Raw genomic sequence first — 17024 nt, 5'->3', positions numbered from 1 at the left:
GAAACATTACAATAAGATCAAGAGAGTCAAATGTAATTAAATAATTCTACTTTTAATTTTTGATGTCATTATTGCAGTTAGATTATTGGAAGGCTAGCTAATCAAGAGAGTGAAGATGGCATTTGAATAAAGTTACAAATTTAATATCGACTAATCTATCTCTCATTTTTTCACTTTACCAATCTTTTTATTTTTAAAATTCATTTTCAATTTTGAATAATAATAATAATAATAATAATAATAATAATAATAATAATAATAATGCACCAAAATCTTGTACTAGAAGAGAAGAGAAGAATGGTGATGAGCAAAGCAATCTAGCAATGGGTCCTTAGTCCTTTACCCCTCACATCTTACAGCTAATGTAATGGGGACATGAAGGTTTGACTTGTAAACTCACATATATATAGGTGGGAATGAAAATTGTGATTATTTTGAATAGGGAATGAGAAATGGGTTAAGGCTGCTCCTCAATTATTGAAACAAAAGCCACTATTTGTATTTGTGCGTCCACCTACCATTTTTTTTCCCTCTCCAAATTAATTAAATACTCTTGTGCTAGAGTTTAATGGAATTAACAAAAAGTATATGATAAAACCATGTAAACAAATAATATATATAACTTTTGGGAGCTGCATTTGCATCAAATGGAATGCCTAGCTAATAATGTAATTGTACTAATTATATGTGTTTTAAACAAGAGCTGCTTTTCATATATATAAAGTTGAAACCCTTTAAAATAATTATGGAATTGCAAAATATCTTCATTTTAATGTAATATTAAATTTGTATTTCATGCTTTGCAAGAGATAACAATGTGAATTTTAGTTTCATGCTTTGCAATGAGACAAGACTGAATATGACATGCACAAATTTCAAACGTGTTTCTATTTTTAAAATAGCTTTTGATTACCCTAATGTGTTACTTACTCATTGTATTTTAATAACTATTTATCATCAATATTTTGGCCACTCTAATGTGTTACTTATTCTATTAACAAACTTAGTCAATATTAATCTAATCCCTCTAAACACTGGACATCAATAAAATGGATTTTGAGATACTTATCAGTCATGATACATATTAGTTTTCAATTTAAAAAGTCTCATAATTTGCATCTTATTATTTTTATAGGTTTGGACTGAGAGCGTCTGACTTTGATGATCGCAAATCAATTTATGAATTTTGCGTGTACTATGGCTCGAACTTAATTTCTTGAAAAAGCACAAAACAACAAGTAGTAAGTCACAATTCAGCAAAAGCAGAGTTTTGTGCATTAGCCACTATATATCTTCATGTAATTAATTTGGATTCAATAATTGCTATTTGAAATGAAACAACTTTGCAAGACAGTCCCAACCGTATATTGTGGTAATGTCTGCTGTGCTATTGGCATATATAATTTTTTTTTTTTTTTTTACCGAAGATATGGAGATTCGAACCCGCAACCTCTTAATTGAGTATGGGGAGACTATGCCATTTGAGCTATTGCTTCTTGGCATTGGCATATATAATCTAACTAGTATTTTTACCCGTAATAATATTATGGAAATATAAATTTTTTAAAATTATAGTCTATTTTATTCTAACAGTATAGATTATGTATAACACAAAAGATTTATAAAGTCAAATTACTTTTATAAAAAAAATCGTAGATTGATAAAAGTCTCTAACTAAAAAGACCAAGGTATCTATAAATAAAAATCAAATAGTAAGATTTTTAGTTATTATTTTTATATGAAAAAATCTAATTTTTTATTAATAATTAATTTTAACATTCGTCATCTAAAATTTAAAATAATTTAACTTGTATATTTTTACATTTAATTAGGTGTTAACTGTTAAGTTTGTTGCATAAATAAAAATAATTAATGTTTATACTTGCTATTTAAAAATAATATATTTTCTCCCTGTGTATATAAAAATATAATTAGATATTAGTATAAAAAATTATATTGATAATTATAAAGTTAACTCAAAATTAATTTATTTTAAAACAATTGAATCTTGATTCTAATTTTTAATTATAACATTAGTATTCTCTCTAAATTATATGTAATGAATATTTGAAAGAAGAGAAATAAAAATATAGATTAGAAAGATAAGCGGTGAAAATTTAAAATTAAATAAAAAAAACTATGTATATAATAACAATAATAATATTTTTATTTAAATTATATTGTTTTATTAATTTTGTTTCCGGTAGAAGAGAAAAATAGAAAAAATAGAGAATGAGAGAAAAGAGAGAACGATAAAGATGAAGAATGAGAGTGAGAGTGAGAGTTTGTTAATTTTGAAAGAAAAAATTTTATTTTAATTATAAAAAATATCAAATGACATATTTTAATTTGTCAAAGTACTAATATAAGATATAAATTATATATAGAGTAAAAATAGTATAGAGAAATAAAAAAAATGGAGAGAGGTAGATGAGAGAATTTAGGAAGGGAGTTTATTAATTCTAAAAAAATATTTTCTCTCAAATTTAATAAGAGAGTGTCATGTGACACATTTGATTATTAAATTAGATAGTAATATATGATACATAATATAGATATATTTCAATTTTAATTTTAATTTTAATGCAAGTAAAGAATATTATATTGCACATTTTGATTATCAAATAAGTAATTAGTCATTAATATTGATAATGATATATAAAATAGATAGAGTGGTTGAAGGAATGAGAGAAATAGAGAAAGGAAGAGAGAGGAGAAGAGAACTCTTTAATTTTGGAGGAAAAGATTTGATTTCAGTTGCAATGAAGAAATGACACGTGACACATTTTGGTTGTAAAATTAGTAAGGAGGAGGAGAGAATTCTTTAATTTTGGAGGAAAATATTTAATTTCAATTACAATGAGAGAATAATATGTGACACATTTTGGTTGTAAAATTAGTAAAAAAGAGAGAAAAATTCCTTAATTTTAAAAGAAAATATTTAATTTCAATTACAATGAAAAAGTAATATGTGGCACATTTTGGTTATAAAATATAATAGATATAATAGATGCAATCCTCTATTTTGTTAGAGATAGAGTTAACAAAGTTATTTGCGAAATTTAAAAACAAACTTAGGCTGCTTCAAAGCCACCCTAAATTTGCGCGGAAAGAAGAGGTTTATAAGTGTATATGGAAATAAATAGTAAATTTGTTTTGTCAGTTAAAAAAGTAGTTAGGAGAATCTTGATATCATTCTTGATCCTAATATTATAAATACCAAGGCTGTGACAAGTATTGAATGAAAACCAATATAGCAATTTCATCTATGTGCGCTCTCTCCTATCTCTGCTTCGTTTACAATATTGTTAGTTTAAATTCTTTTAATTATTAATATTTAATTAAATGCTATTATGTAAATAAAAATATTTTAAAATAATAATTTTAAATTAATTGCCTTAATTTATATAATATTGTTATATACAATATCTACCCTTATCATACATATTAATATAATCATAAAATACAGAAAACATTCATTGCAAAAAAGAAAAAGGATCTACATATTAGTTTTTTTTTTCTCTCTCTTTGTATTTTTGCACACTCCCAATATATATGGGAATAAACACCATCTAATATGTAAAAAAAAATTATTTATACATTAAAATTAATTACTAAAATTAATTATTATATAAATATATGTATAATTTAATTTAATTTAATTATGTATTTTATATTTTAATATATTTTTATATTAACTAATTTAATAGCTGATTTGAGTGTAAATTTTATATGATCAAATATATATAAAGGAAATGCCTCACTCTGTACATAGTTGGTATCCTTTTGTCGATCGTATGTAAATTCTCAATCCTAAAGAGAAAACTTAAGTTCATAACAACAGCATCTTTTCTTGTATTGAGGAGAAAGTTTAGAAATATAATTATTTATTTTATGTATTCTTTTATTAGTTTAAATTTTTTATAAAAATAATTTCATGATATAGTATAAGAGTTTATATAATTGAAAGGTTTAGAATTATTTTTATTTTTAAAATAAAAAAAATAGTATAAGATAAATAAAAAAAATTATACAAAAATTAAAACAAATTCAAAAAAAATCTTACTTAAAAGAGCATACTAAAAATATAATAATTTATCTGTTTTTTTTATTAGTTTAAACTTTAAACTACTGTACTCTTAAAAAAAGTTATTTCATGATAATACTTTTAAAAATATATTTTTAAATTAATTATATTATATATATACTAAAATTAGTTATTAAATTAATTATTTATAAAAAATATATATTAAAATATAAAATATATATTAAAAATATATGAAATAATATATATATATAAAAATAATAGTAACTAAGTTAATAACAAGTGTTTTTTTATATACACATAGTATTTTTATTTTAAAACTAAATGCCTACACTTGAAAAAATACCATTATTTTAAAAAAGATAATTGCCCATACTTTTAAAAACATCAAAACGGATGAATAGGCACTGGCTAGTATATTATTAATAAAGGAGCAATCTTACATGATTAGTAATTATTATTATTTTTAGTCAGTACTTAGTCACAATAATTTATATTTATATTTTTTTAAAATAATCTAATATTTATGTGATAACAAAAAAAAAAAATAAAAATTACTATCCTAAAAAATTTCACTTAATAAAAAAGTTTTATATTCATTTCTTTTTTGACCAGTAATAATTAAAGAGCTGTATACCAAAAATTGGATATGAATATTTGGTCCCTTCCTGCTGGATGCCGAACTATGTCATATTGGCATTAATCTTCATGCGCACAAAGAATTTACCAATGGATAGTAGTCTGCCAATAAAATAATTAATATTACAATTTAACGCAGTCAATAGTACATGCATGGAAATAGATCAAGGTAACAAAAATACCGAATGGTGACAAGTAGGCTTATTTAATTATACAAAAGGGACCTATATATGTTTATTTATTTATTCTTTCGTTTCCAGCATCGCAGCAAAAGAATTGGTTCAAAGAAGGGACCCTTTCTTAGCTTCCAGGTTGTCCTGTTAAGGTACAATCACTTGTGTTCCAGATTCATGAAAAGAAGCTGTTAAAGAACATCTCAAATCAGGAGCTTTAATACGTATGATATATATCATAACAAAATTTTAAAATATTCCAGTAATACCGGTATTTCAATATTTTTAGTATTAATTAATATATATATATTATAACTAAAATTAATAATCAAAATTAATAGAATACTAATATTTTTGGAATGCATGAAATTCTTCTTTAGTGTATTTCTCTCTTATGTAGCGTTTGTTTTGAGGTACTGAAACAAATATTAAGAGACTGAGATTCAGTATCATATTTGTTGTCCAAAGACTGGTACTAAAATTTTTGTCTCTGTCTCCAAAATTTCAGTATTTCAGTACCTTCAAAAAGTGGAGACACAATGGACTAAAATTTTAGAGATGGAGATTGAAACTTTAATAACATTTTATATCTAAAATACCCTCATTTCAATTAATTAATTTCAATTTTACCTTTTGTGCAAATTAAATTAAAATTTCATTCTTGTTTCAATTTCTGTCTCTCACTTTGTACCAAACAGAATACTGAAATTTATTTCAGTCTCTGAATTAGTCTCTATCTCTCAGTCTCAGTCTTTCAGTCTCTGTCTCTCCATCAAATGCTGTCTTAAAGACTTTTATTATATTGTACTACTCGTTCGATTTAATTTGTTTAAAATTTTTTATTTATGAATAAATTTGTTATTGTATTAAATTATAGGAAGAATTTTAAATATATCAAGTATACCAATGTTCCAATAATTTTAAATGTTAATTTTAATTATAAATAATATATATAATATATATTAATTAAAATCTAACTATTAAGATTATTGAAGCATCAGTGTTTCGAATACCTTTAAAAACTTTCCTAAATTATATATATAGAATTTATATGTAAAAGTCTTTACCAAAATATTAATCCCGAGCCAAACATGCATACCCTAAAAAAATAAAAATAAAGGAGTACTGTATCAAAGTAGATGTTACATTTTTTAATGGAGCTCATTTTGTATGAGTAAGGTGATTTGATTCTTATCTTTACATATAGGATGTGTTGTAATCTCACAAGTTTTGAAAGATCAATATCTGGAAAAAAAAACTCACATCAAAAGTTAATACCTTTAAAATAGTCTTATACTAATACTTTATAATATTGATTCTTTCAAGATTTTGTAACTCATTAATTATATGTAATTTATTTATTTTATAATTATTCTAAGTTTATTGTGTTGGGATCCTTGTCACAGTGAGCTGACCAGATAAGAATCTAGCTTTGACCCATCTCGGTTTTAATTTACCATCCAAAGAAACCTATATCTTGGTTTATAATAATCACGTAATTAATTGATACCATATTATATATACACAAAAAATAATTATTATATATTTAATTTATTTTTAATATATATTTTATATTTTATACGTATAATTAATTTAGTGATGACTAAATTTTTGTAATATTTATCATGGTTTTATATTATATATATGACCTATATGGAAGCAATAATAAAGAATCGTTCCTCTTAAAAATAATTGGAAAAACGGCTTAACTAATGACACCCATAATGAAGATCATAAATGTTTTTTTTTTTTTTTTTTTTTTTGAGTGACAATGCTTAAGGATTTTGAGCTTGTGGCCACATATTGTAAAGTTCAGAGATCCAACAACGGCAAAGAAAAGCAATTATCACTAGAAAGAGCTAATAGAACCCCACAACCAAAGTAGATATCAGGTATTTATCTTAACCAATAATTAAGTAGTAAAAAAAAAAAAAGAGAGGAGGAAAAAAAAACAAAAGTGATAGCTAGCTAGTTTCAACTTTTTCCTTAAGATTTTTAGGTACCAATTAATAAAAGAACGATAACAAATTGTCATGCTTTTAATTAAAATAGCTATAGCTACCCTATCAAAACAACTAGCAAATAGCCAAATATAGAAACATTAGAGTTAAATTTATTTATATATATATAAGGCCAATTAACTCCTTAGCTTCCACATAATATTTGAAATATTTTAACTCAAATGGTCTATCTTTAATCTTAAGATTACTGTTGTCACTGATACATGATACATCCATCTTCCATTCAAATCCCCACACATACAAGTCTACAACTCACGCACATAATAATGCTATGATATGATTTAACTTGGGTTAAATTTTAAATAATCTTTTTGGTACAAATGTTATTAATTTATTATTATTAAATGTTACGTACTTTAATAATACAATTTGCAGAATTGGATAAGCAAGCACTAGTTTTTGTCGAATATTGCAATGACCAAAGGAAAATTGTAAGACATGAAAAGCCGCGTTGCGTGTTATATAAACTTGTTGCTAGCTGTATATACTATGGGGTCAAAATTAAACTCCCATATATCGGTAATACTAAAAAAATATCTCTCAAATTATTTTATATAATTATATATTTATTATATTTTTAAAATTATAAAATTATTTTAATAATAATTAATAAATATTAAATAAAATAATTTTAAATTATTGAAATTAATTTTTTATTATCTTTTAAATATATATATATATTTCCAGCCACATTATTAGGTAATGTAAATTTACGAATCCAAGGGCGGGTTAATCATTTTATTCAATCATATGATAGATCAAGACTTTGGAATTTTGTTAACATCTAGAAAAATAATAATGGAAGCCCCATGTTTAAGGTACTGATTTTGTATGGACCCAAGGTGTGTGTCTATACGGTTAAAAAAATTAAAAAATAGAAATAAAAAAGAACAGAAGAAGAAGGAGGAGGAAAGAGAATTAATGAGCTGTAAAAAAGCCAAATTAAAAAAAATTAATTAAATTGAAGAATCTACTTTTAACCTTTATTCTTGTCTTTGAAAAGCAAAACTATATCATGCAAGCCCGTCTGAACTACTTTTTAAACGTAGAATTTTTTCTTTTTTTACTCTTCATTTAACTTGCATCATCATCATCATCATCATCATGATAATGATATTGACCCAAACTTTGACCGTATATGCTATATCACAAGCAACTATGGTTCATACTTCATAGCTAAAACCATTGAATTGAACCCACATTATTTCTGAGATTAGCATTGTACACAGTACAGTGCAAGCAAAAATTAAAGAGGAGAATTATAAAATTTTTACTCTATGTAAATCATCATTATATAATATTTTTTTAAAATAACATTATATCTATGAAATGAACAAGCAAGTAGTTGAATGATGATTTATTATTATTATATATCTCTTATTTTCATAACATCTTTCACAAAAATAAGTAATAATAAACACAGTACAAAACAGTGCTTTTAATTTTCTTTTGTCTCCTATTAGAACACACCATAGTCTCTCATATAATACACACTATATATGACTATAAAACACAATTCCACCAGAAAAATATATCTTATTAAGAAATTATATTATATATTTAGCCCTTCAAAAAAAGAAAACAAAATTGACAGAGAGCTAAAGTTAATTCCACCAGAAAAAGTAAAAAAAAAAAAAAAAAGATGATGAGACTGCAACTCTTGTGCAATAACATTATTAGTGTTGCCAGAGAGAACATTGAAGGGAAGAAGAAAAAGAAGAAGAAGAAGAAATAGAAAGATTAGAAGGAGAAGAAGGAAGAACAGAATCTGACTCGAGCAGCATTGACATCATGATGTTGCTGCTGTTATTATTATTGTTATGATTAATGAAGCAGCCATAACAATCATGATCGTGATCATCATAAATGCTTCCCTGATTCCAAGGGTAACAGTTACCGTCAAACGGATCGAAGAACACCAACTGATCAAGATCGTTGATCCCACTCGGATCTACTTCAGCTACTTCGAAGCTGTTTCCAAGCGGAGGAAGCTCAACGATTTCGCCAAGCTCCTCATCCTCGGAGGTGGTAGTGGTGGTGGTGGTGGAAGAGGAAGAGGATTCATCCTCCGGCGGTGGAGGAGGAGTAGTAGGAGTAGGAGCAGGAGGAGGGGGAATCATTGCGGCGGCTTTGGCGGCGGCTGCCTGGACGTCGCGGGGGGAGTTGGAGGCGGGGCGGGGGAGAGAGGGTGCGAGTTCGGGGAAGTTGAGGATGGCGGAGGAGCCTTTGATGGTGAGAGCGGCGGCGTCGTGTGCACGCGCGGCCATGTCGGCGGTGGCGAAGGTTCCGAGCCAGATGCGGCTCTTTTTGCGTGGCTCCCGAATTTCGGAGACCCATTTTCCCCACGTGCGCATTCTGACCCCTCTGTATATAGGGTGCTTGCTGTTAGTGTTAGCATTCCTGTCATTGTCATTTTTATTGCTTTGCCTTGATCGCTTCTTGCTCGATGTGAGAGTTGGTGTTGATGGTGGTGAAGCACATGTGGCAGTGCTTCTTCCAGTTTCTACTGTTTCTGTTTCCGTTTCAGAGCTTGGTGTTCGTGGCTCTACTCCCATTCTTCTTCTTCTTCTTCTTCTTAGTGTTTATTGCGGTGTGTTATTGTTGTTATATATATATATATAGAGAGAGAGAGAGAGAGCTGAGAGAGAAGAAGGGATTATGATAATTGGTGAGTGGTGAGTTGAAGCTAAGAGAGTGAGTGAGGGAGGGAGGGAGAAAAGAGAGGAAATTAAAAGGTGATTGTGAAAGAGAATTGAAAAAACGTGGGGGGGATTTTATTTGGGAGGACCCGGTTGTTAATAGGGTCGAGTAACTCTAATAATCTGATAATGATATGTATGATGTGGTGTTGTTGTCTGACCCACACACGAATGGCTCTTGTTTCTAAACCACATCCTGCCATCCCACCGCCTTCCTAATAATAATTAAAATAAAATTACTAAAATGAATTATAGTAATCAGGTGTAAATATGGGACTATGGGTGGGTAGGGGGAGAGGTGGGAAGGGAGAAGGAAGGTGGTGAGAGTGAAGAATGTGAATGGGAGGGTGCTCTGCTGGGTCATATAGACAGCCTGGCAGGGGAACAGAGCCCTCACTGCAGATTTCGATTTCCTCCCTCCACGCTCCCTTCTCTTGCCACATATCTCACATATACCGTACCGCACACTTTTTCTTATTTTTTTCAATACACTCAAATTAATTGTCATATATATTAAAAATGATTTAAATTATATATATATATATATATATATATATATATATATATATATAAATATATAATAATTAATTTTAAATTCTTATTATTAATTTTAATGTGTAAATAATATTTTTTATTTTTTATTTCTCTAACTTTCCTATTTTTTTATGTGGTATATTATTTTTCTTAACAACGTTAATAAAATTGAGAATTATTATACGTACAAGGTATACGGTTGTAGAGAAAAATAAGAGTCGTGTTGAACACAAATTTTCAGACTACTCAAAATAAGACATATGTACAAATAATACAGTCACTCATTATTTTATATATTTTTAGTATACAATGAATTTATGTATGTTACTATTTAAATATAAATTATTACAATATATATAACAAAAATTGTTCTTTATTCTGAAAACGTTGAATGCGATAATCAACGATTTTAGGTATATAACATCAAAAATTATAGTTGTAAGAAAGGAGTAAGCACTTTTATTACTACATAGACAACATACAAAAAGGTAACATCATTTAATCATTTTAGTTAGGAGAATTTACTAGAATAAATATTTTATTAGAATACACATTTTGTAAAATAGATATTAAAATGTATTTTTTTCATAAACTATGTAAATCGTGATAAGGGTCTTGCGGTTTACGAATGCACATAATTCGCTACAGGGGTGTTGCGGTTTACGTTTGAAGCAAACCTTCACATAATCCGCGGTAGGGGTGTCGCGGTTTATGTGTGATTTGCAAACGTATATAAACCGCTACAGGGGTCTAGTAATTTATGCTTTGTCAAATTAGCATATATATACCACTCAAAATAGGGAGTGAGGCATTTGTAGAGAATCATTTTCATACTTTCACAAATGGATAGTGAGGAGAGCTTGTTGGTTCTAGTCTACTGCTCTGGTAAAAAAAAAAGTAATAGGCATGGTGTTAAGTTTACTGATAAAGAACCGCTGAGCGTTTTTATCCGTTCGACTGATACTTTGTCGGATCTGAAGAGGAACATATTGCAGAAGACAGGGTTGTGTGGGGCCAAGTTCGTGAAGAAGGTGTTCTACAAGATTCCGATGGCTGTTGTGTCAAGTGGTGTGCAGTATGAAACATTTGTGATAGGGTCGGATGAAGACATGGAGGTCTTGTTTCATTGTCGGCGGAGTTTTCCAGAGGTGAGAATACACGAGTTGTTTGCCAAGTTGGAAGACGGTGTCGATAGTTCCGGGGCTTCAGCGCCAAATTCTCAGTCGATGACGGTAGGGGTGCTTCTACTTCGATGCCTGTCGTTGCACCTGGTAGTCTCTTAGCTGCACCTCCACTTTTTCTAGCACCGGCAGCTAGGTCACCTGGTTTGATTACTGGTCTTGTTGGTAGTGGTGAACCGGATGAGGCACACACCTTCAGAGGCCAAGGATTACACGAGGGCAATACTTCTGGGGAATTTCAGATTGGTCAATCTTTCCAGACTAAGGAGGAAGTTGTGATGAGTGTTAAGGATTATAGCATTCGTCGTGGAGTTCAGTATCGGGTTATGGAATCAGATCATTTGAAGTATGTTGAGAGATGCAAAGAGTTTGGAAACGGCTGCACGAGGATGATCTGCATGGCACTTCGACAGCGCAAGGGTAACTGGGAGGTTAGAAGGTACAACGGAGCTCACACTTGCCTGGCCACTTCGATTTTGAGCGACCACCGACAGCTCGATTACCACGTAATTTGTGCGAGGATCTATCCGTTGGTTAGGACGGATGCAGCGGTTACGATAAAGGTGTTGCAAGAAGCTACTGAGTCCACCTACGGATTCAGACCTAGTTATAGGAAGGTGTGGAAGGCAAAGGAGAAGGCAGTCGCACAGATCTACGGAGATTGGGAAGAGTCATATGCCGAGTTGTCCCGGTGGATCCTTGGGATGCAAGCAACGAAGGACGGAACCGTTGCTTTGTTGAAGACTTCTCCAGTGCGTGTAGGTGATGAGGTTGATTAGTCTACAGAGTACTTTCATCGTCTTTTCTGGACATTCCCTCCATGCGTTGAGGCTTTTGAATATTGCAAGCCACTAATCAGCATTGACGGTACGCATCTGCATGGGAAGTATGGCTGGACTTTGCTTCTGGCTATTGTGCAAGATGAAAACTCGAATATATTGTCGGTTGCGTTTGCACTTGTTGAGGGGGAGAATGCTGAGTCATGGACTTTTTTCTTATCCCACTTGCGTCAACATGTGACCCCACAAGAAGGCATTCTGGTGATCTCTAACAGACACAACGGCATTAAGGCTGCACTGGAGGTACCAGACAGTGGTTGGCTACCGCCTCATGCATATCGAGCGTATTGCATTCGACACGTTGTAGCTAATTTTGCTCTCAGTTTCAAGGGCCAGGATGCAAGGCGGCTGCTCGTGAATGCGGCGTATGCCAAGACTGAGGCAGAGTTTGACTACTGGTTTGATATTATGAGGACTGAGAATCCGGCCATGTGTGATTGGGCCAACCGACTAGAATACGATAAGTGGACCCAACACCAGGATGGAGGCAGACGATTCGGCCACATGACGACGAACATATCCGAGTGTGTTAACTCTGTATTGAAGGGGACACGGAATCTTCCGATTACTGCACTTGTGAAATGCACATATGGGAGGTTAGCAGAGCTTTTTGTCGTCTGATGGTAGACAGCAGAGGCGCAGTTGGGATCAGGCCAACGGTTTTGCCAGGTGCTGGTCAAGGCGATAGAGTGCAACTTGAAAGATTCGAGGTGCTTCACGGTTACTCTGTTTGACAGACATTAGTCTGAGTATACCGTGGCTGAGACGACTCTTACCGGTAAATTTTCGCTTGGGACGTATCAGGTTTCCCTCAGAGATCGCACTTGTGACTGCGGGTACTTTCAAGCTCTCCATTACCTGTGCTGCCATGCGATTGCATGCTTTCCTCCATCCCGGTTAGACTGGGCTACGTACGTCCATGAGATTTATACACTGAGTAAGGTGTTCAGTGTATACCGAATGGGGTTTTTTCTCCCTGTTCTAGAGGGTCTGTGGCCACCGTACAACGGTCCTACTGTCGTTCCTGATCCTTACATGAGACGTGTCAGAGAAGGGAGACTGAGGTCAACAAGAATCTGTAATAGTGTAATACCATGGATGAGGCCGATACTAGTCGGTCGAAGCGATGTGGGCTACGCAGACAGACAGGACACACTTGCAGGACTTGCCCTTAGCGAGGATCCGCACCCAGAGCCGAGGCATAGGTGTCATTAGGTCGTCATGATTAGCTTTCATTTTTCTTTTCTTATTTGTGTTGTTGTCATGTTTTAGTCTATGCTTTTCCATGTATGAATGTTAAGTAAAGTTATACTTGTTGTTCATTTTACGGTGATGTGGTTATTGCTAGCGATTCTCTATGTAGTTGTGATTCTCTTGAATAAAGGTGTTCTAATTTTGTTGGTAATTCTATGAGTTCAAGAGACTAATTTCAATTAAATCAAAGCACCAACCTATGTTGCGCCATACATAGAAAAGGCATACCAAAGTTTCATCCAATAACTCATACTCTATGGAAAATGAACTAAGTCCACACTAAAGCATAAACCGCTAGACTCCTGTAGCGCTTTATGCACGTTTGCAAATCACACATAAACCGCGATACCCCTATAGCGGATTACGTACATTCATAAATCGTAAGACCCCTATCGCGGTTTACATAGTTTATAAAAAATGCCAAACAAATAGGATCGAATCCTACCCCGCCTTCAGTCGATGGGCGCCCCGACCGCTGCTTGGGGTGCCCCGCAGGCTAGCATTAAAAAAGGCTTTTGCTGTATATATGGCATGCTATAGGCGATCTGAAGCGTAGGCAGGACCGGCCTTCCCTTCAAGTCCAAGTTTTGCATTCGAGACCCTGGCATTACTATGTGCACCAACTCCATACATTTCAATATCCATTTTACAAAAGAGGAGTGCTAGGGGGCCAGCAACTTTTGTATTTTGTAACCATCAATTGGCCATCAATAGTATTTTTAATGGTGTGAGATTAAATCCAATGGTGTGGGATCATTCAATTTTCTTTTGATGGTAAAATGCTGGCCAATTTTTACAAAAATTGTTGGTCCACTATAAAATGTGTATTCTGATAAATTTAAAGGCCAGAATATTTATTTCAATAAATTTTCTTTTTAGTTATAATAAGAATTGGATACATTGTAGTGACTAGTGAGGACTGAGGCGCACCATCAAAGGGTGGCCTAACAACATTTAGTATTATAAATAATTTACAAGACAAAAGGGGTTAACGTTCATATTTAGTTAGCAAACTATAGTATGAAAATATTTACGGATATTTTTATTGTCTATTTAATTTTCGTGTGACAAAGTCATAGAATTTAAATTATTTATTTTTCCTGCTATAATTTCAAAGGCTGAGTGTATTAATCTCATCAAATCACTTCTTCTAAAAATTTAAATTCATTATAATCACTTCTTTTGGAGTGTATTAATGTCTTATACTTAATTTTTTTATGTTATAAAAGTTCTGATATCATATCATGATATCATTTATCTTAAAAGTTTAAATTTGGTAGGACGAGATATATGAATAATTATATCTTTAAGACTCTAACACGTTCTCTCACGTTAAAGCCTGCTTCTTTTAGATTTGTGTGAATCTTTGAATAGATCTTCTTTCACTTTGTATTTGCATTATTATGCTGAAATTCTTTCTTTTGGAGTTAATAGGGATCGAACTCTAAACTTTTAAGTCATAGAAACTCCGATATCACGTCATGAAATAATTTCTTCCAAAAATTTAAGCAAATAAAAAAAACACATAAATGATTATATCTTTAACAATTAATTTTGATTTATTGTTCTTTGGATTTCTTTCTTACTCTATAAGAAAAACGCCGAGTATCGTCGGATTTAGTGTCGCAGCGTACTAGCGGATTTAGCGACAGTTTTGTAGTGGGATTCGTCATACCAAAGAGTTACCGTTGGAAAAGGTTATCTGACGGTAAAGTCGCTGGTAAATATTTGGCGGGAACACTAGACAAATAGGCACCAACCGTAGTCGTTACCGTCGAATGAAGCCGCCGGTAAATTTGAATTCGACGGTAGTCGTGCCCTAAATTCGAACTGTGAACCTCTTTTCCTTTATTTTAAATTCTCTCTCTCTCTAACCTTTCACCTCTCAGTCTCTCTCTAGCCCCTGCTACAACCGCCTCTGCTGCCACTGCTATCGTGCCCTACCGTCGTTGGAAAGATCGCCATCGCTGCTGCTCGAAACACACCCTTCGCTCTACTCTGTTCTCGCCGTTGTCACCCTCCCGCCACTGAAAAGGCCGCCGGCGTCGTTGCTCGAACCGCCCACTTCTGTCTAATTTCTTTGCATTCCAGGTTTCATTGAATATGTTTTTTTACTATGTTTAACTTCTTCTTAGTTTATTTTAATTTCATTTAGCTAGTTGATTTTTGTAATTAGTTTAGTTAGATTAATTTTTTTTAGTTGATTTTAGGTGATTAGGAATTTTCATTGGATATTTGTCACGCTGCTTAATTTCTTCTTAGTTAATCTTAATTCTATTTCGTTAGTTGATTTTTAGTAATTAGTTTAGTTAGATTAATTTCTGTTTTAGTTGATTTTACGTGGTTAGAGATTTAGTGTTTTGTTATGGTATGTTCTAATACAAATGTGGAGGTACATTTTAAATTTTATAATTTCAACTGCCGGATAAAAGAAAACAAAATAAAGAATATAGCAACAGTAACCTCATCATGGTTTGGGTGTTCTGTTAGTGTATGTTCTTATGCATACAATATTAAAAAATTTATAACATTTTTTTGGGTGCTCCTTTTTCTATTTGTATGATTTCTTTTTTGATTATTTGGTTTGCTTGTTTCTTATATTTTGTTGTTTTTTTTTAATTTAAACAATTATTTTATTTGTATACCTGGTGTACAAAAAATAAAGAATAAAAATCTGGTTCAAAATAGATTTGACTCAAAGAAAAGAATATATGTTCCTATGATTAACACGTATCATATTATAATCTAGCTTCTAATACATATTTATGTTAATTATTGCTCTGCATTCATTATCCAATTTTATGCTACTATCTTTTTCTTTTCTTCACTGCTTACTTGTTCTTGTTTTCTTTTTCTGCTTTGCAGTGTAAGCTTTTTATGTTACTAATATGTTTGTTGTACAGACATGACGACAGGTAGTAGAGGTAAGTCGAGTGGGTCATCATGTATTCGTCATAGAGGGCGGGCTTCCGCTGAATCCTCCAGGGCTGCCTAGTCATCCCCCTCTACCCCGGCTACCCCGTCGACCCTGTGACGTCACAGGCGGATCCATCGTACCAGCAATTCATCATGGTCCCAAGCCCGATCTGGGTGCCTCCTACTGGTATACCCCCTGTAAATGCAGTGACGACAGAGCCCACGGGGGTGATTCCTCCAATGTCCTCGAGCAAGATGCCCATCTATCACCGACCGTCATCCGGCTGAGAATTTGGCCCGATGACATACGGTTGTGAGTTTAATTTTTTGATATTAAGTTTGTTTATGTCAAATTTGGTTGATATATTAATTTGTAGTCTAAGTCGCTGGAGCGTGAGACGACACTGACGGAGACCTTTAAGTATACCCATACTTTGAAGGTAAAAAAGGAGAGATTTGTCGACGAGCTGCGACCCATTAAGTGAGTTTAAATTAATCCTAAGTTTCAACTTTATTTGGTTTAAAGTCAATTATTTAACTATTTCCTAATCAATATTAATGTATGTGACGCAGGAGGAGTGCACGCAGATGTTGGAGGCCGCAACCCAGAAATCTCAGCCGCCTAGTGGGGCCAACGAAGCCGGCTCTGAGACCTTCGTAATAGATCCCGATAGGATTTGGTGTGAGACCGCCTCTAAACCCCACAAGAATCGCCGCTTCGGG

General features: G+C 32.2%; 1 protein-coding gene and 1 pseudogene across 2 annotated transcripts; one reads left to right on the top strand and one right to left on the bottom strand.

Moving 5' to 3' along the window:
• Nucleotides 1-8380: 8380 nt before the first annotated feature.
• On the bottom strand, nt 8381-9764 carry LOC107641289 (dehydration-responsive element-binding protein 3 pseudogene; annotated as a pseudogene). The gene has a single exon (XR_015883793.1). The product of XR_015883793.1 is annotated as a dehydration-responsive element-binding protein 3 pseudogene (transcript).
• A 1189-nt stretch (nt 9765-10953) lies between these two features.
• Nucleotides 10954-12752, top strand: LOC107641288 (uncharacterized). Its single transcript, XM_016344784.1, has 3 exons — nt 10954-11259; nt 11307-12050; nt 12141-12752. The coding sequence occupies exons 1-3, from the start codon at nt 10954-10956 to the stop codon at nt 12750-12752; spliced, it is 1662 nt and encodes a 553-aa protein (XP_016200270.1).
• The last annotated feature ends 4272 nt before the right edge of the window (nt 12753-17024 follow it).

This window comes from Arachis ipaensis, chromosome B5, assembly GCF_059453495.1.
Source record: "Arachis ipaensis isolate K30076 ecotype BB chromosome B5, ASM5945349v1, whole genome shotgun sequence".
NCBI lineage: Eukaryota > Viridiplantae > Streptophyta > Magnoliopsida > Fabales > Fabaceae > Arachis > Arachis ipaensis.
Note: the sequence above shows the minus strand (reverse complement) of the source record. Positions and strands in the feature narration are given on the sequence as shown.

What these genes read in the sequence shown, in the direction of transcription:
- LOC107641288 (XM_016344784.1), top strand. Translation starts at nt 10,954, where the DNA reads ATGGATAGTGAGGAGAGCTTGTTGGTTCTAGTCTACTGCTCTGGTAAA. An exon ending in GTCGGCGGAGTTTTCCAGAG is followed by an intron (nt 11,260 to 11,306) that starts GTGAGAATACAC and finishes CGGTGTCGATAG; the next exon opens with TTCCGGGGCTTCAGCGCCAA. An exon ending in TGAAGACTTCTCCAGTGCGT is followed by an intron (nt 12,051 to 12,140) that starts GTAGGTGATGAG and finishes GAATATTGCAAG; the next exon opens with CCACTAATCAGCATTGACGG.